Source organism: Pogona vitticeps, chromosome 8, assembly GCF_051106095.1.
Source record: "Pogona vitticeps strain Pit_001003342236 chromosome 8, PviZW2.1, whole genome shotgun sequence".
Lineage (NCBI taxonomy): Eukaryota > Metazoa > Chordata > Lepidosauria > Squamata > Agamidae > Pogona > Pogona vitticeps.
The window spans coordinates 17,949,977-17,970,781 of NC_135790.1; the positions used below are offsets into that span (position 1 = coordinate 17,949,977).

The window sequence follows — 20,805 nt, forward strand, 5'->3', positions numbered from 1 at the left end:
AGCGGCCTCCCGCCAAAAGAGGGAGCTCTGACACCGCTCCATTGGCTGTTAAGGGCGCGAAAGTACCGCGCATGCGGGCTAGCTTCCTTCCTGACAAGAGGGATGGCGGAGTCTCCAGCCCCTAAGCGAAAGCGTGAGGAGAATGAGGGCGAGAACGGAGCCGCCGGGTCCCACGAGGAGGCCCCCGCCTCGGACACCTTCCCTTTGGCCGAGCTCTCGGTGCGCCGCGTGCTTAGGGAGTCTGCGCGGGATAAGACCATCTTCCTCCATGGGCAGGTATTCGCCTTGCCATAGTAATGACTGGCATTTGCCGAGAGCCAATCAGAGTCAAGGGGGGGGAAGCTAGAAAGAGCGCCATTATTTGGCCCGCCCATATGGGAAGGTACCATCTTTCACCTTTCGGGGGGGGGGAAGAGAGGAAGAGAATGAGAATTTTTTTTAAAAAAACCACTCTGTTAAATGTGGGAAACGGTATATATTACTATTTTGCTTGTCCTTTTATATTCAGCTTCCTGAGATGCGAGGAGTAGCTTTTAATCGAGCGAATAAGTTGCTGTTTCTGTGTGTGTATGTGCAAGCTTCCGGATCACACAGAATTCATGTGCAAAGATAAGGGCAGTGTGAGGCTTGGGTGCGGTTATTCTCTAAGGCAGTGGCTCCCAACCTTGGGTTACCCAGGTGCTCCTGAACTACAATTCCCAGACACCCAAGGCCAGCACAACTGGTGGTGAAGGCTTCTGGAAGCTGCAGTCCAAGAACACCTGAGGGAGCCAATGCTCTAGGAGTGTCAGAGTCAGCCTACTAGTCCTCAGTGAGGCAGTACATTCAGGGGCTGGTTTTCTGTACCCCACAGCGGGACTGTAAAAATAAAAGTGGGAGCGGGAGAGAGAAACGTGTCCTCCTTTGAGCTGGTTGAAGGCAATTTGGGCTATGAACGTACGACTGCATTTGTGAGTGCACCCTTTTCAAAAAGCTGTTATGTGTCTGCTCAAAACTAAGTCCCACTAAGTACCCAGCCTATGAACATTTAAAGACAATTGTTGTAAAATTTTAGTTACAGTTGTTGTTTAGTTGTTAAGTCGTGTGAGACTCTTCATGACCCCATGGACCAGAGCACACCAGGCCCTCCTGTCTTCCACTGCCTCCCAGAATTTGGTCAAATTCATGTTGGTCGCTTCAATGACGCTGTCCAATCATCTCGTCCTCTGTCCTCTTCACCTCACACTTTCCTAACATCAGGGTCTTTTCCAGGGAGTCTTCTCATGAGATCTATCCTTCCAATGAGCACTGGATTTCTTTCAAAATGGGTAGGTTTGTTCTCCTTGCAGTCCAGGGGACTCTCAAGAGTCTCCTCCAGCACCTCAATTCAAAAGCATCAATATTTTGACAGTCAGACTTCCTAATGTTCCAGTTCTCTCTTCCATATAAAGTATCACTACAGGGAGAAACCTAGCTTTGACTATGCGGATCTTTGTCACCAGTGTGATGCCTCTACTTTTTAAGATGCTATCTAGGTTTGTCATCACTTTCCTCCCAAGAAGCAGGCATCTTTTAATTTCATGGCTGCTGTCACCATCTGTAGTGATCATAGAGCCCAAGAAAGTGAATTCCGTCACTGCCTCCATATCTTCCCCTTCTATTTGCCAGGAGGTGATGGGACCAGTGGCCATGATCTTAGGTTTTTTGATGTTGAGCTTCAGCAAGAAGACAATATACAGCCTTGTCGTACTCCTTTCCCAATTTTGAACCAATCATTGGTTCCATATCCAGTTCTAACTATTGCTTCCTGTCCCACATATAAATTTCTCAGGAGATAGATAAGGTGGTCAGGCACTCCCATTTCTTTAAGGAATTGCCATAGTTTGCTGTGGTCCACACAGTCAAAGGCTTTTGCATAGTCAATGAAGCAGAAGTAGATGTTTTTCTGGAACTCTCTGGCTTTCTCCATAATCCAGCGCAAGTTAGCAATTTGGTCTCTAGCTCCTCTGCCCCTTCGGAATCCAGCTTGTACTTCTGGGAGTTCTCGGTCCACATACTGTTGAAGCCTACCTTGGAGGATTTTGAGCATAACCTTGCTAGCGTGTGAAATGAGTGCAATTGTACGGTAGTTGGAGCATTCTTTGGCACTGCCCTTCTTTGGACTTGGGGTGTAGACTGATCTTTTCCAGTCCTCTGGCCACTGTTTGGGTCAACTGATCATGATCTTCCTTATTCTGGTGAGATGCATTATATCTCTGTTTAGGCTATTTAACTATACCTAAAGTTCCATCTTCATATCTATGGCAGTGCATCCGCGTTTTTTTGTAGATTGAGGTTCTCAAAGAGAAAGGAAACTATAAACTCAACTGTTCGAGGAACAAAGAACCCCGATTTCTGACTGGTTTTAAACCAACATGGCCAATTTAAAAAATAGAAAGTTAGTCCGGATACAAACAAAGGTATATGTTTCTGTGTTTGTCCGTGTGTGTGTGTGTGTGTGTGTCTTCAGAGAGTTGTCGACAAGATGATACAGTGATGATTATTCATATCAATGCTCATTCATTCATGAAGTGCGTTCTCTTGACATGTTCTGTGGTGCTGCCAAATCGCTAAAGCCTTCAAAAAACGATGCACCAGAGATATCAATGGGAATAAAGCAGGGCTTCCCAAGTTCTTTTCAGTTGCGACCCTCTTTTGTAATAGCCATGTAACCTGCAGTCCCCCTCTCACATTTGCATTAAAAGGTATTTTTAAGGGGGTAAAAAAATATTTTTTTCAGAATATCCTTCAACCCTCATATATTAATATTCATTTAAGAATACATAATTGTGGGGGGCTGTAAATCTGCCTCTACTAGAATTTATTTATTATTTATTTATTTATTTTATTTCTATCCCGCCTATCTGGTCTTATTCGACTTTGAGTTTAATGTATATTTTTGTGTGAGGAAATGACTCTTCATGTCTCCTCCCCCATAGATAGACCCCCCACGGTGGAGAGCCCCTCCTCCCTTAAGCCCGAATCAACTCCCCTCCCCATAACAAGGGCCCTGCCCGTTCCCCCCCCCCCCGCCCTGGTCCTTCTCCTTCCCTTTCTTGCCCCTCCGGCCTTCCTCCTCCATGAGTCGTGTGGGGCCCAGAAGCATCTCCCTGCCCAGGTCCCCCGTCCCTTCACTGCGCCACCATCGCCGCACCCAGAAGAGCCGGAGATTCAGGGGGAGGGAAAGGGTCCGCGGCTGTGTTAGCAACAACGGTTCAATCCTGCCACCATCTGGGGTGTCCGTCTTCCCGGCAGGGACCATTCAGGCCTCTTTGAGCCAGCTAAACGCTCCCGTCCAAAGAGCGGACATCAGTCGTCCAAAGGTGGACATGAAGGAGCAGAGAGAAACGAGCAAGAGGACACCGTTCAAAGGGGTTGGGAATGAGGTGCCTCCATAAAAGGGAAATCCACCCAAAGGGATACAGAAAGAACAAAGGACCCTAAAAATAATTGCAACTAAAAAGAACCACATTCCCCAAAAACAGGCTGTGATTTCCCCTTGGAGGAAAAAAAAGGACTTCGCCTAATTAAGCCTTATGGACACATCATTTAAAAAAATACACAGAACGAGATGATTGAACAGATTTTAATGTACTTTATGTAGGACAATAAATTTTTAAAAACATAATAACAGAATAGATATAATATATAAACACGAAATACTAGCTAAATAATTTTTTTAAAATACAGAATAATATTAAAAACTTAACTCATATTAAAACTATATCTCTTTGGGTGGCTGTTGAACACTATCTATTTTTTCCAAAAATAAAATGCAACTCCGGCAAGGCAGGCACCGGAAAGGAGGCAGGAGGTGAGGGAGAGGGAACGGAAGGGCCGGGAGGGAGGAACGCCGGAAGGGAAGGATTTCTTGACTTGTCCAGGAGGTTTTGGTGGTGGAGGGAGAGGACGGAGAGCAAGGATCCTTGGTTGATGGGATGGAAGGCAGGTGAGGGGATATCTTCGGGACAGGGTTCCTGTGGGGAAAAGAGAAAAGAGAAAGCTTCATCAATATGAGAATAAACTCCCCTTTCTCCCATCAGGGAACATCCATGTCAAAGAATCTTTTTGGGATAAGCCCAGCAGAGGAAGTCATCTTACTCCTGGTCAGCCTACATTTTCCAATGTCCATCCCATCATATCCACAAACATTCTTTATGCTAAAGCAATAGGTCTACGTTACGTTCATTGGACTATTGTGTAAACCAGGGGAGACCTTTAAAATGAGAGTTTGATCCTTTTAAGATCAAGGACTTTTGCCACTATCCTATCAAATGGGAGAGCAGTAAATATTCTTAGGATTCTGCTTAAGAAAATGTATTTAATTTCGAATTGGACTGATTGTGCACCCTGTAAGAAAGAAAAACAGCCCACTAGAGTATATGGTATGAATGAAAAGTTCCCTCACCTGGGAGATGTGGGTGACGGCGATCCTCTTGAAAGAGGGGGAGAAGGTGGAAAAAGGGGAAGGGCTGAAGGGAAAGGGGTGGGTTGGAGCAAGGGGCAAGAGGAGGATTTGATTCTGGGAGAGGGACAAGGGCAGGGTCTACATCGGGGAAAGGGACAAGAGGAGGATTTGATTCGGGGAGAGGGACAAGGGCAGGGTCTACATCGGGGAAAGGGACAAGAGGAGGATTTGATTCTGGGAGAGGGACAAGGGCAGGGTCTACATCGGGGAAAGGGACAAGAGGAGGATTTGATTCTGGGAGAGGGACAAGGGCAGGGTCTACATCGGGGAAAGGGACAAGAGGAGGATTTGAGTCGGGGAGAGGGACAAGGGCAGGATTTGGGTGGGGGAAAGGATGAACACGAGGTTTACGGGGTCTATGGGTTTTATGGCGGAGGGTGGAAAGGGGGCGGCTTCTTTCAAACTTCAGGTCCTGCAATCACAAGAAGAGAAACAAGGCTTTTCAATGTGTGTCTAGACAAATCCTATTCAGATCCTGTACAGTTAAACCCGAAAACCCAGTCTTTTGGGGATGAGAATTCTGTCAACTGCAACTCCATCCTTTCCTTAGCAATACTCTAAGGGGAGGAGAAAAATTTACCCGTATCCATGAGTTGCAGAGGACAGTTCTCCTTGGGCACACAGATACACACAAAAACAGAGACTCTGAACCCAGGGCAGAGGTGATGGAGAGGCCAACCTGCTGATGGACCTGCAGTCCACCTTCAGAGTTGTCCTCTTGTCAAAGAGGGAGAATCCACCCCATCTCACCTTCCTCCTTTGACACCGCAGTTTTTCTCTTTCTGTCTCCCTGTGTTCTTTTTTAAAATTCTTTTCCTTTCTGCTGGCCCATCTTAAAAACCAATGGTCATAGGGTGGCCTCTTAATGCCTCTGTCCATTCTGATATTCATCCCCTGTGTTGAGCAAGACAAAGTAAGAGATCCATTGCATTACTTTGCAGGTCACTGAGAAAAGCAAGTCATAGAACCAGAAAAAATATCCACCATGACCTTTCTAATAAGATCTTGAAATTTTCTGACAAAGTAACTTTGGTAACTAAAAAATGTGATGGATTGTGCTTAAAATCATATATATATGATCACTTGCTGCACTTCCACTGGACCTGGGTAACCCAAAATAAAGCCTGTGACAGGGGCTGATGATGGATGTCGCTCGTTCCTTGCAAACTAAATACAAGATCCCACGTCTGCCTCCAAGTCCAAGAGGAAGAGCTATTCCCAACCAGAAGCAGGTGTTTTTTCCCCTTGAAGAAGGATACATCCAGGAAGGATGGATGGACAGGCTTTTTGTTCAAAAAGAAGCCTTCGTTCGCAAGGAAGGATGATTCTTGGAAAACTAGAGAGTGGCTTTTGACCCAGCACGGCCTTTGGACCCTTAGTTCTCCTATCATCTGTCCACAGTTGAATCACTAGTGGGATTTTCTGATTCCTAATCGTCATTTAGTCAGTATTGTTTTTGTTGTTATTTTGTGCAGACAAATTGCTTCTGACTTAAGGTAATTTTATGAATTTTGGAGCTCCAGAAGATCTTATCATTAAATGTCTTTAGCTGACGCTGAGTTTAATAATTTTATCTATTTTGAAGAAGAGGTGCTAAGAGCCAGACCTTTACAATGAAGTTTTAGTTCTCCCTCTAGGGCCAGAGGCAACACACGGATCCACATTAGAGAACAACTTTGCATCAAGTAATTCATGGGCTGTTCCTTGTTCTACAAGGGTGGGTCCCAGTGGGCTTACCACCTCCTACTGGTGGCACACACTGATGATATTTCACAATGCCACCTGGCGTTGGAGGGTTTTCTGGGAAGACAAAGATGATTCCATGCTGCTTGGAGGAAGGGCTCAAAAATGCCACTGCTTGGAAGAGAAATGCCCATGGACTTTTGGGCCATGCTGGAGTGTGTCTGTTGGGGCCAGGGGCCTCCGAAAAGATGATCCATGCAGACATTGGATCTGCACAATGGCACACTTTTTAGTTCTTTTCTTCAGGAACATTTGTGTTTCTTTGAACCACAAGAGCACAAAAATAAGTGGAGACAAAGGTAGAGAATGGACCCAACACTTGAAAGGAGCCCATCAACAAATGAAGAAGAATGATTTAGGTTTTACAGAGCTCAGTGGGTTGCAGAGTTGGGGGCTGGTAGCTGAATGTCCCACTGTACCTCTGAAATGAGGAAGGGAACATGGTAGTGTGAGGGGGATCTCCTCCAACCTTGGACAGATGCAATGGACTATAAAAACTTTTCTGATTTTCTGATTCTCTCCCCTTGTCTTCCCTTAATACTCTCTTCCGATCCAAGATTGACATTGTTTCTCTTAGGTTTTCCCCATTAATTTCCTCCAGCTCCTCTTTTGATTGGCATACATCATCCGGCACACTCTCATTTCCTTCTTCGTTGCTCCCTGTTGCTTGTTGACTATAGTTCTTGAGATGTTGATTGAATAATTTTGCCTCTTGGTAATGGGATCTCACTATTTCTAGTATTGTTTGAAGGGTAGATTTTGTTTCATCCCAAAATTGTCCTTTTTGTGCCATTCTGTTCCAGCTACCCAAGCGCTTAAACCTACATTCGAAGTCCCAAAGTCTCACAGTCCAGATTGATGATTGTATCTGTGTCCTAATTGATCCCTGGCAAATTGATGCCAGCTAAGGAGATACTGTATTCCAATTTCCAGAGTCATTTCAAAAAGTCTGCTTTGGCTAAATAGGCCTGAACCAAATCTAAACCCCCAAAGTACCAGGGTAGAATGCAATGGTTGTATCCGCGGCCTGATGGTCTAATTCTCACAGGTTTACTAATTCCGAAGCGGCCGTTGTTTAAAAGTCCACTTTAGGATTAATTTATCCAGCCAGGCATAAAAAAAATCAAAAACAAACAAACAGGTTCCCAAGCTTTAAACAGCATTAGAGTACTCAAGCTCACTGTCCTGGGCTTTATGCCAAAAGACTTCAGGTAGACAAAACAAAGTACAGACTTATCAAGCAAATCAGCAAAATTAACAACAGCAAAAAAAGCCTGGAAGATCTATTGAAGATAGACCAAGTGCATAAAGAGCTAGTGGACATAAATCAGATGCACAAAATGGTTTCAGAGGGCATGAAAAGATGGCAGAATGCTTAGAGACACAGAAACACAAAGTGAAAAAAGAGAAATGAGAGAGGGAATTACTTAGAAAGATGAAAAAGGGGAAAACAAGAAGGGGCCCCTTAATGTTGAAAAACATGTATAGATTTAACATCGGAAATTGTAAAGGGGTATATCCTTTATATTAAAAAGTTGAATTAAATTGAAATAAGGGAGCCCTAATCAGGGTAAAGATGTAATATGGTGGGTTTTCATTTTAGGTAAACTAAACTAGATATAAAGCTGGGGCATGGATCTGGAACCACTTTCAATAAGAATGTTATTAGGAGACCTTGAGAATTTTGTACACTATGAGAGTAATATTATGATAGGAGTCATATTTTATACTAAAATATGTACATGAATGGTTTGAATGTCTGAAAGATGTCTGGAATTTGGGGGGGGGGGGGACAACCAGGAAGACAATGAGATGTAAAAAACAAATAATTATAAGCAAAGCATGTAACACAATGTTTGACAAGCACAAACCAATGTAGATATTTCCCTGAAAATAAGACAGGGTCTTATATTAATTTTTGCTCCAAAAAACACATTGGGGCTTATTTTCAAGGGATGTTTAATTTTACAGTCATGTAATCTTCTTCTGCTTGCTGCGCAATGCTGCATAACGGTGGAAGGCGGGGTTTCACTTAATTGGGCCTTATTTTTGGGGCAGGGCTTATATGACGAGCATCCTGAAAAATCCTACTAGGGCTTATATTCTAGTTAGGTCTTATTTTCAGGGAAACGGTAAATATTTAGAGGTGTGATGGGCTCTTCTTTTCATAGAATGACTGATTACTCCAGACCTGGGCAAAGTGCGGCCACATACGGCCCGCAAGATGCTCCTGTCCAACCCGCAGACAGTTTTGAACATCAAAACCATTTATAGCATTTTGTCTAAAGTTGATCAATTGCTTTTCTTTAACATACCACAAAAGACGTCTTTAGAATTTGTGAAGATTAACAAATTTAAATTAAAAACTATAACATCACTGTTTCATTTTATTTTTAAGTAAAGTTGGTTTGGCCCCCAAAACACAGTTCAGATTTTTCATCTGCCCCCCCCCTATATAAATTAATTGCCCACCCCTGGTTTACACCTTTCCCTACCATTGCCTGGTCTTACCTTTAATGTCACTCCTTCTCCTCGCGATACTCTCAGACGGGTACTTTCATCAACAGAGGTTCCTGCAGCCACAGAATCCGCTCTGGCTCTGATCCCAACGGACACTCAGAGCATCTTTTGAATCCTCTGACCTCACAGCCCATGGAACCTTGGCATTGTGACTCCATTCCCTTGAATTCCATGCAATGCCCCAATGGGCTGGTTTCTGCTTTCAGGAGACGAAATTAAGGGGGAAGATCATCTGAGTGGCAGGCATTGGCTTTGTATGCTGAGGATCGCACCTATGATGTAGTGACCCAATACGGGGGATAATGCCTGCAGGTTTAGACCCATGTTTCCAATTATCTCCCTTATATGGATAGATTTTTTTTGGTAAGCACTTGAATCCTGTCATATCCTTAAGAAATGCAAGTAGAAAGCATGAAGCTTTTGAAAAATTATTTCACATTTTACTTGTTTGGTTGCTCAAAAGAGCGACATATAATAGCTGAGACTGATTACACCTGTGCAGGTGACCATTTTCCTCTTCTCAACCAACCAACCGAGCAACAAATCAACTAACCAACCAATTGAGTGGTCATGATTTTTTCAAAGGAAGTGTGGTAATTTGATCACCAGCAATGTGGATTTCTCTTTTTTTTCATGAAGTCTGTCAAAAAAGCTGCTGAGGATGGCAGAGTTTGTGGAATTCAATTTCCTAGGAAAGAGGAGAGGGAAGTGGAGGAGAAAGGGAACCCCTGCAATTGCTATCTCTTCAGAGGAGATGAGCTGACTGTCATGCCATTCCCACTGTTTAACAAGGTCCACTGTCCAGGAACGAAGAGAAGGGGGTTCATTTAGGCATCTCCGATTGATGAGGTTTTAGAGCCAGCATGATGAGGCTGGGAGGATGGAAAAGATCATCTTGCTATGGCCGCTGAAGTCTTCTTTCTTCTTTGGCATTCACCTTGGAGTTCAATTTCAGTTAGACCACTGGTTCTTAACCTTGGGTTACTCAGGAGTTTTGGACTGGAACTCCCAGAAGCCTTCACCAGCAACTGTGCTGGCTGGGGTTTCTGGGAGTTGCAGTTCAAAAACATCCGAGTAACAAAGGTTAAGAACCACTGAGTTAGACTACTTGTGCTTTGCATTCACCGGCACCTACCCTCTTTCTGACTTATGTACTTTTCCAGAATGCAAAATGATCCCTTCCTTAAGCCTCCTTTTTAGCTATTCAGAGCTGCATGACCTGTGGTCCCCCAAAACAAAGATCATCTGACAGGGGTTTCATTAAACCTCATGTGATCATGGGGTGCTGCATACCAACATATGATGACAGTGGCATACAGTTGCAGTCTCGTTCTGTATTGAATGATTGCTGCCAGAGGCCTCTTTTCTTCTCTCCCTTCATGCCTCCTCCCCCCAAAAAAGCCCCCTCAGTGAAAAGCCCATCCACCTCAAGCCCAAATGAACTCATTCCCATGAGCCCCTCTCCAACCTTGTTCTCCTCCTTCACCTTTTTGCTTCTCTTGCCTTCCTCCTCTATGACTTCCTCTCGCCTTTCGCTGCTCCACCATCGCTGCACCCAGAAGAGCCAGAGAGACTCAGGTGGAGCGAAAGGCATCACTGCTGCATTAGCAACAAATTTCAGTCCTGCTGCCTTCCCAGCAGGCACCACACGCTCGCTTCATTTCGCCCTCCTTGAGCCAAGCTAACTTTCCTTTCGAAAGAGTTGAGGTCAATCCTCCAAAGGTGGACATGGAGGTGTCAAGAGAAATGAGCAAGAGTGGCTCTTTCGGGGGGGGGGGGGGGGAAGAGAAAGGACCGTACAGGCATAAAAGTAAAATCCACCAAAAAGCATACAGAAAGAACTAAGGACTCTAGATTGCCTGCAATTCTAGTTCAGATTAAAATTATCTATCTGCGGGTCAAGAAAGTTAACCTAACATCAGACAGCATAGTGTATACCATATTTAATATCATAGAGAAAGTTTCTGGAAGTTTTAGTCCAAGAACATCTGGGGACCCAAGGTTGGGAACCACCGGTTGAGCATATAGACTGTGTGTTATGCAGACCTTTGTGGGAAAATAATCTGGGAAATCCCAGAGGACCAAATTTGGCCCTAGCAGGGCCTGATTCTGCCCTATATGGCCTGATATTTCCCACTAATGTAGGGATCATTGTTCTGTCCAGTGAGAGAGAAGTCATAGGAGGACATTTCTGTGTCACCTTCAAGCCACCTTTTCTGTGGCTGTTGTTGAGGTTCAGAAATTAAAGTGTCCCGGATGAGATGCAGCAGCATTTCATATTTTGGCACCCAGGAATAAATGAGAAGAAAAGCAAGCACGTTTATTGTACCATGCAGTGGAGGGGTGGGAGTGGGGATACACATTGTAGAGGGCAGAGGTTGCCATTGTTCCACCTAACAAAAGTTGCTAGATACGCATCTTGAGGCTTAGATTATTTTTCTTATTAGCATATCTATTGCTTTTAGCCTGGAGATCAGTTTTTCATGTTTAGTGTTTAAAGTGGAATCGAATTGCAAACTAGCAGTTAACTCTAATGCCATAAAGAAGATGGATGGACCTGTCACTCGGGAGCTATAAAAATGGGAAATTTGCAAGTACTCTTTTAATTCGCAGTTTACAGCTGTACAGCATTAAGAAGCCAGGTTCTCCCTCCGCAGGAGAGGAGGGGGATAGATACAGTTGGGTTAGTTCGTTTATTGTCCTCTGTAAATCCACCTCTGAGATAACCGAGGCACATGATGAAGTGTCGGGAAGTGGCTAGGCTTCTCTATAATTTCAACGAAGCATGTAAATCCTAGAGGAATGGATTTTCCGAAGGTCTTGAAGGTGGAGTAGACTCTAGGTCACATTCAGGGTGCTTGAGAGTTGATAAAATAGAGTTAAAAGGCCACGAAGAGCAAATAATAGCCAGCATCAGAGTTAATAGATTCAAACGGGACCTGTAACAAAATATTGCAGTATTTCTGGTACAATCTGATGAGACAGATTGCTCAAAGTTAATTACATTCCACCCCCAACTCATGTATATTATTAGAGAGCTGGTCAAGATAATGTCTTCTTTCAGCCCAGGCAACTGGGGTTCTTCCGTGCACCCCCAAACTGACCCCACATTATTCTATAAAATCTGAAGGGTTGTTTATACCCTTTTGTACCTCTGCATCACAAGTCCACCAAGTAGATAAGAAACAAAGTTTGAAAAAAATAGATGCTTTTAAAGAATACAATTCCCAGAATCCCCTGGTCAGCATGAAAACAGTGATTTTCTTTTTTGAGTGGATCATTTCATAGCCAAACTGATGAATATTTAACCTCCTCTGCTTGCCATTTGTTTATGAATTTAGATCTTACTGTAATCCATAAAGCTGACTTCCCCATGCTTTGTATACAGTATTGATGATTGCAGTAGTTGGCCATATATTAGATCACATCAATGATTGAACTTGTACAGGAAGTAGTGTAGTACTGTATATTGGCCTTGCATCTGAGTTCAGAATTAAGAAAGAAAATACTGTATAGTTAAACTCTTCTGTTTTTGTGTACGCAGTATGCAAACTACGGTTTCCTCAGCCTCAAGCAACTCCCCCGTCTCAGTCTCCACCGTGGCAAGTACAGAATCCTGTACAAATCACAATAAAATATCTTATAGGAGGCATTTTGAATGCTGATGGAGATGGGTAAATGGTAGAAGTGTGCAGATTTGTGCTTCTGGATTACGAAAATCAAAATCTGCCCATCTCTTCTGCATGGGGCATCTTACTCGGTTGTATCCAGACTTGGTTGTACTCGGAGCAGAGCCACTGAAATAAGCGTTCAAAGCTTCACTCACAGAAGGTGCTTCCCCCTGAGTTTTAGGGATCCCCTATCCCTATACTAGACCCTCAGCTCATCCTGTTCAGCAAGATCCTTTAACTTTCTGTCCCGAATCTTCAGAGAGCAGGGTAGACTGCCATGGGGGAAGGGCCTCCACCAGTTCCACTGCAGACGTGTAAATCTGGATCCCACCAAGTATTGTTTCAGGAAATCTATTCCCTTGCACCAAACCCATTTCTCATTATGTCACTGCAACTCCTTCCATCCCCCTTTTCTCATATTCTTCTCCCAGAGCTTAGAAACATTTGAACTACATTTCCTAGAATCCTCTTTTTGGACTACAGCTCCCAGGACATTACACCCAGAGGTATCACTGTGCTGAAGGCAGTCGCAGCATTTTTCTTACATCCTTTTTCTCTCTAGGTGAAGAGCGCTTCTGGGGACGGGTCTGATGCCGTAGTGATTCTGGAGAAAACACCCTTCCAGGAGGAAAATGTTGCTGAGCTTCTGACGAAATACACAAAGCTCCAACTGCAGATGTCCAATGATATCTACAGCACTTACCGCCTGTTTCTGCCTCCAGAGCTGAACGGTAAGTGGTTAGCAAAGAGGACTTCCTTTTTAAAAATTGGTTTGCAGCCTTAACCTCTGTCCACCTCCTCCATTAGTATTCTTAATCTAATCCCATGAGGCACGCAAGCCTGGGGGATAGTGACTTTGTGGGATGAGTGGTGATTTGAATCCAGATATTCTCATTCCTCCTCCACACCTCCTCCATGCAGGCTTTGATTTCCAAGCATTGGTCAGTTTACAGCAGGCGTGGCCATAGCACAGCGCTTGAAATGCTGTCGGACTGCATTTCCCAGCATTACTCGGTGCTAATGCTTTGCCGGCTAGGGCGGGTGGCATCTGCTGACCAGCAGGATCTGGCGATCCTTACCGTGTCCTTCCTGGGTCCGTGCAGACTGAGAATGACCTCCCAGATTACAGATTTCAACTCGAGTACTGTGTATGCTGGTGGTTTGCTGGGGGAGAGAACCATGAATAGGTTCCGTCCCTCTTGTGTTTACTGAAATTTACCTGATGATTTTTGACCTTGAACGTTAAGACTTCACTCCAGGGCAGCCTCCAGGTTTTGAATTTTTTAAATAACATTCCAAACAGCAAGATAGCCTTAGGCAAGGCTCCCGGCCACATTCAGCTGCGGGGCCTTTCCTCCACCCCACCCCAACTATTTTACAAGAGTTTTTTTTTTCATGCTCTTTGTGTTTTTGTTGCATAGGGCAGACCTTACCCCAAGACAGAGGGAGGCAGTTGCCTCAGGCGGCAGATTCTGAATGTCATGGAAGGGCAACCATTTGCTAGACACCAAATTTGTTCTTACGTATTTTTGCCGGTAGAGACTGGGAGTGTTATTTGATGGATTTTTTCCCATACTGTGTCCAAGCATCCTGGCCGGTTCTTGGAATGTTTGTCCTGGGATATAGACCTCATACAGGACAACAGAAGCATCGAAAGTATTGGAAGAACTAGAAAACATTTTCTTTGTGTGACCGGGACCTCTTATTTTCAAGTGATGCTGCCCCGGCGGTCCATGCAGGCTGATTCAGAACACTTAGCTTTTTCCGAGGAGGGTCACAAGGCTCTTTCAGAGATAGCATCCTGGGCTGGGGGATTGGGGTGGGGGTAGGGCAACCTCCCAGAAGTCATTAGACAACAACACCCCCAGTCCGTGCTGTTTATAATTCATCTGTGTGCCCTGAGAGCATCTCGCAGCCTGGTTCTCTGCTCAGTGGACAGACCCCCATAGTGTTGGAAAGGATCTCTTGAACGGCTTCCTGTTTTTCTGTCTTTGCTAACAAGATCCCACAAGGTGGCATCCTTGGACTAGAAACCAGGAAGCCGTTTTTTTTAAGCGACTTTTGTTACTGAATCACAAAGGTACCAATTGCAATTCTTGGTGTTCGCTTTACTGCTTTTTGACTCTGTTGTAACATTTTGAAATCAGCCACATTTAAGGACCTCTTCTGTTTTCATATTAATCCTGGACCTTTTATTTTAGATTGTACATATTATTGTGCACGCGTGGACGTACCCCCCCTTTATTTAGTTGCTTAAATATATACCTAATATATAGATTTTTAAATTATATATGCAGATATGTACACACCCTTTTTATTGAGATGGTTATATCTACACAGGCTCAGAAAAATGAGTTGACCTGTAGTTTTGCTAGTAAAATCCATGGCCTTGTTTTGTACTGGCTTGTAGAACCGAGTTGTTACTCTTTGCCATTTTTTTTCAGAAGGAGATCTTGACTGTTTCACTTGTTTGTTTGTTATTTTTCCATCCAATCTGAAGAAAGTCTATTTGCACCTGACTATTGTAAACGTCTCGGAGTGAGATCCTGAGATCTTGTACTTTGGCAAGATGGCATATAGCAGTTGTAATAAGAGTAACAATAAAGATAGTGGCCAAAATCCTGCTGGCCACTGATGCCAGTACAGAAACAATAGCATAAATCTCAGTGGCAAATTGCTGCTGCTGGCATGAAACGAAGAAGACAAGTGGCAGCTCATTAATTAGTAGCAATTGGCCATTGATATATGCATTAGTTATCTGGCTGTGGAGCCAGAGGTTGGGAGTTTGATTTCCCACTATGCTTTCTTGACAAGGGCTGGACTTAATCCATAGGGTCCCTTCCAGCTCTGCAATTCAAAGGTTATTTACACTGGTGTAAATAATCTCTAGATTCTGGTCAATAACAACACTAACCATTTAGCTTTGTTTTGCCTCATTTTATTCATACAATTATGGCTTGGCATCGGAACAGCTTTCAAGATAGCCCTTGCTCTGAGGTTTACAATCTGAATTCAGCGGGGCTTCCTCTCCAGAAAGGACCCTTAGAATTGTAGCCTTCACTGTCTGTAACATTCATCTGGAGGCATGGTTACCCAGAGTGTGAGCAGGGGAGAAATCAAGCCAGCTCTGTCAGTGATGAAAGACAGGTACTTGGAGGGATTAAGACTAGTGTCTTAGAAGAGGGACTGCCAAAAATGAAACTCTTCCCCCCCCTTTTGTTTATTTCAACTAGGACTTAATCTTGGTAGATGTTTCCAGGTTGAGGGCTTATTGCTGGAACGTGCATGCCTCAGGCTAGGTGGAAAGTCCCCAGAGTAACAACTAGCAATGCATCTCTGGGTAGATTGGACAGAGCCTGTAACTTTAATCAAGCCAGTTGCTGTGGCAAACAGCTTATTACTGAATTAGTCAGACCAGGGCAGTTTTTAGGTTCTTATCTGCAGTGTATCACAAGGCTAAAAAGAGTGCATTGTAGAATCCTTGGGAGCAATTTGCAAGTAGCTGTATTTTGTTTTTCTTGGAAACAGAGACATTACCGACGGCAGGAGGAGTAGCTTTCTGCTGTTTTATGACATCTAGTTTAAAAATTCAAGCCAGTCAAGTATTACTTGAGCTTCTATTCTTGCATTTTGAGTAGACCTGGGTGGCAACAACGTTAACAGAGTGGACCAAAGTAGCTCTACAGTGACTTTGGTTCTTTCCCAACAGAGAGACCCTTTTACATGATGGAACCCCTGCTTCGGTTTTTAACGGTGCTCATTGGTGACATTTTTGTACTACACAATGCTGGGAGGCTTCTGGGCCACTAACGACACTGGGGTCAGGGCTCACCATGTGTCAAAAACAATGGCTGGAGCCACATCTTAGGTAAGAATAGTCTTGCTGCATGGCCAGTGCCATGGAGACATCGCAGCCACCTTAATGCTGGCCAGCTAGTGATGTTATTTTTGCCTGGGTGGGGAAGATCTGGTGACTCCTTTTTCCCATCCATTAAAGTAGGATGGGTGAAACAGGTGGTTTTGCAGGTAATGACAGAATAATTGAGTTGGAAGGGTCATTGAATGGCCATTGAATCCAACCCCCCTGCTCAGTGCAGGAATCTAAATCAAAGTAGCACTGACAGGGGGTTGTCCTATTTTTCTCTTGAATGCCTGAAGCATACTTTCTGAAGTTATCTGAAGCATGTATTTCCTGCCCTGAATTCAGGCATCTTTTGTGTGAGGAACAGTAGGTAGGTGGTGCGGGTTTGATTCTTCAGTTGAACGTTCGTATATTACAGTATTTTTACGAGAGATAGAGGGAGGGAAAGATCTCCATCTTAAATCCCCAAAACTTGATGCCAGCTGGAAGCCCATTACAGAGTTTAATAGGCTGTAGGACAGTCTAAAGCAAGTCATTTAACCATTATTTCTATTCTGAAGCTGGTATAAAATTGTGAAGCAGGTTGACTCTTACAAGTAGAATATGGACTGTGTGTTCTTTGAGATGCTCTCTTTCTGCTTCATTTCCTTGTGTCCTCAGTCCTTCTAAATCAGAGGTCAGCAACTTGTGGCCTTCCATAAATTGCTGGGCTAGAACTCTCTCGTCATTTCTCAGCACTGATTATCTTGACGAGTGCTGGAGACATCAAGCAGTCCAACACCGTCTGGAGCGCCACAGGTTCTCCACTCCTCTTGAATTCATCAGGAGGGCTTCTTAAGGAGAACCCCAGGAAAATCAAAAGCCTGAGGAAACTCTTCTCCAGCAAAAACAAAACAAAACAACAACAACAAAAAACCTTGAATGGATCGGGAGCTCTGCCTTTGAAGCTTCTTCAGCAGAAAGAACAGTTAATAACTAGAACAAGAAAATCGGCTTATCAATTTAGAGAAAAGGTTTGGCTAACAAACTTGCTGATTCCAGCCAAAAGCATTATAGTCAATAATGCTGGCTCATAAAGTTAACAAGATGTACATTGATTTGATATTGATTCAAGGTGTGTATACCATCATCTTCCAAGAGATGGGAAGCAGCTATGCAAATAGCATGCTTTAAATAGTAGGTCAGAATGCACACTGCAGCAGGCTGGGATAGTTTAATGGTTAATGCAGGGACAGAAAACATTTATTGTTGGATTGCAAATCCCATCTGTTGTAGTTAGCATAGAACATGAGGAGGAATGATGGAAGTTGCAGTCTACTAACAACCGGAGAAGTACATTTTCCCTATTCATAGTCTGGGCAGTCAGACTAAGTTCGTGGAGACCCAGATTCAAATCCGTCCTCAGCAGTGAAGCTCACAGCCTGTCTTTCTACTGGTTATGATTAAAGATGGGGGTATTTTTATTTGAATACGAATATGCCCAGACAAGTGGAAATAACTAGGGTCCGACCCCATGGGGCCAGACTGTCCACCCACAATTTTGCCACTGCCACCGGCTCCGCAGAGGCTTCCTATCGTGCTGTTCTCCACAATGGATTAGCCACTCTCCGTCCTAGCAGAGAAGCTCATCATCCTATCTCCTGCCAAGACTGGGTAATCGATTCTGGCGTGATAGGAAGGTCCAACAATCTCGCGTCAGCGGCGAAATCATGAGTGGACAGTATATCATGCGTGGCCGGACCCTCATTAATTCCACCAGTATGGGGATATTCGTATACGAATCTCTACTTATGATCTCTCAGCATAATGTATCTTACAAGACTGTTCTGGGAATAAAATGGGTGGTACTTGAAGGAGAGGCAGAATATAAGTGTAATGAATAAAGAAGCAAACATAAACAGCCCGTTAGATTTTAAATAACACACAGGAGTAGTCTTTCCTGACAAATTGGAACCAGTTCAGAGGAGGGCAACAAGGATGATCAGGAGACTGGAAACCAAGCCCTATGAGGAAAGACTGAAAGAATCAGGGATGATTATCCCCTTGAGAAAAAAAGATGGAGGGGGAGATATGATAACACTTTTCAAATACTTGAAAGGCTGTCATACAGAGGAGGGGCAGGATCTGTTCTCGACCATCCCAGGGTGCAGGACACACAACAATGGGCTCAAGTTAGGGGAAGCCAGATTTCAGTTGAATGTCTGCAGAAGGCTGCCATGGAGAAGATGGGAAGCTTTTCTCAATTCTTCCAGATGCCTCCCCCAGGCTCTGGTGCTCAACTCGAAGAGAGAACTGAAACTGAACAAGCTGATCTGTGCCCTAGGGATTATGGTGCTTTCATAGCAGAGACGGGGGACCTGTAACCCTCCAGATGTTATTGGGGTGCCATTCGCATCCTCCTTCACAGTGGTTGCAGTCTAATAACACTTTGAGGACCAGACACTCTCCACTGCTGCTTTATAGGCTTAAGCTGAAAGTAGAGCAGAACTTGTTGCCACCAAACCACTGCATTGAAGAACAGCAACAGTAAGGATAATGTACAGTGGTTTGGCTACTCCCATGAACTAGTCTGAAATGAAAAATCTGTCTGTTCAAGCTGCCAAACCCCTGAGATATTGCAAGCATTATACTTATTTTTGATGGTGCGGAAGAATTACATGTTCTCGCATCTTTCCTCCCCATCCTCTTTCTGTGCTTTTATTTTATTTTGCCAGCATCCCTCAGAGGCATGTCTGGAGCACTTACTTACTTTATTGTCTAGATAATGTTCCTTTCAAGGTTTGTCTCCTCTGAGCTTACATAAGCTCACGTGTGTAACCAAGCCATTATAAGGCCATAAAGCTCCACTTTAATTTTTAATCACTTTCTTGCAAATTTGTGTCTGCCTGTGATGGTGGCTTGCTTTATGCATTTTTTGGGGGGTGGCCGTTATGCGCGCCATCAACAATAGTATGACTGCTGTTGCCAGATCTGACGTGTTCTTCAAAGCTGCAAGAATAAATGTGCTTTTTTGTGTTAAAAGGAATAAAATGTCTTCTTCCAAGTCAGCCCAGGGATACATCTGGTTCTGTAAAGTTTTACTGTTGTCTCTGTTGCCTGACTTCCAGGAGCTGAAGTTCAAAACGATTTGAGAGAGGAGGCTGTCCAACTTTTACCCTTAGCTAAATCTAACGTGTAGCTCCCATCTTCTCTTCATAGAATAATTGAATTGGAAGGGGTCTATAAGGCCCTCAAGTCCAACTTCCTGCTCAGTGCAGGAATCCAAATCAAAGCAGATCTGATGGATGGTTTCCTAGTTTTTTCTTGAATGCCTCCAGCCTTGGAGCACTCACCACTTCCCGAGGTGATAGGTTTTGTGGTTGTACTGTTTCTAACAAAAGGGTTTTCCTGATATTCAGCCTAAATCTAGCTTCCTGTGGTTGGAGACCATTATTACGTGTCCTGCAGTCTGGGATGATTGAAAACAGATCCTGCCCCTCCTCTGTATGATTCCTTTTCAAGTATTTGAAAAGTGCTCTCCTATATCCCCTCAGTCTTCTTTTCTCAAGGCTAAATGTGCCTAGATTGTTCAATCTTTCCCTGTAGGTCTTGGTTACCAATCCCCAGACATCTTTGTTGCCCTCCTCTGAACTTACTCCAGTTTTGTCGGTATCCTTCTTAAAGTGCAGTGTCCAGAATTGGACACAGTACTGTTGATGAGGCCCAACCGGTGCTGAATGTAGGGGAATTAGTCCCTCACTTGGTTTGGAGACTATACTTCTGTTAATGCATCCTAAAACTTTATTTGCCTTTTTTGCAGCCACATCAAACTGTTGGCTTATATTCAGCTTGTGATCTGCAAGAATTCCAAGCTCCTTCTCACTCGGAATATGAGTGAGCCAAGAATCTCCCATCTTGTAACTGTGTACGTATTTGTTTTTTTAAGCCTAGCTGTAGAACTTTGCACTTATCCCTGTTGAATTTCATTCTGTTATTTTCAGCCCATAGCTTAAGGTTCTCAAGATCTTTTGGGATGCTTGTTTTGTTTCATGGACCAAGAAGATCTGGGGAGCAAACTCAGTGCGTCTGGATTTAAATCTCTCCTTTCTTCTGTTTAGATTGGACTAGGGCGGAAGCTATCTCCTAGAGCAGTGGTCCCCAACCTTGGGCGTCCAGATGTTCTGGGACTACAACTCCCAGAGGCCTTCACCATCACCTCTTCCAGCCAGGATTTCTGGAAATTGAAGTCCAAGAACATCTGGAGGCCCAAGGTTGGGAACCACTGTCCTACAGGGAGTGCTACTCCAAGTTCTTCCCCACATTTCCTCACAACTCCCACCCATCAGCCATGCCTTCCCCTCTAACCCATCCTGCCACCTCTCTTCTGCTGCTCCTGCTCTCATCCATTGCTTTATAAATCATAGGAGTGATCTATTGCCACCAATGTTTTCTCTAATTTTCTATCTTGTTGTACGAGTACCTCACTCTGTGCACATAGGGGTGGCCAGGGCATCATTCAAATTGGGATGTAAACAGACCATCTG

At 44.0% G+C, this 20,805-nt stretch overlaps 1 protein-coding gene across 1 annotated transcript in view; it reads left to right on the plus strand.

Annotated features, from left to right (window-relative positions):
* The first annotated feature begins 66 nt into the window (after positions 1 to 66).
* DCPS (decapping enzyme, scavenger) overlaps positions 67 to 20,805 on the plus strand; it is a 72,379-nt gene continuing 51,640 nt past the window's right edge. Inside the window, exons 1-2 of the mRNA XM_020811346.3 lie at positions 67 to 276; positions 12,983 to 13,151. Coding sequence (XP_020667005.3) covers positions 103 to 276; positions 12,983 to 13,151 — 343 coding nt within the window. The 5' untranslated portion in view covers positions 67 to 102. The remainder of the gene's footprint in view (positions 277 to 12,982; positions 13,152 to 20,805) is intronic.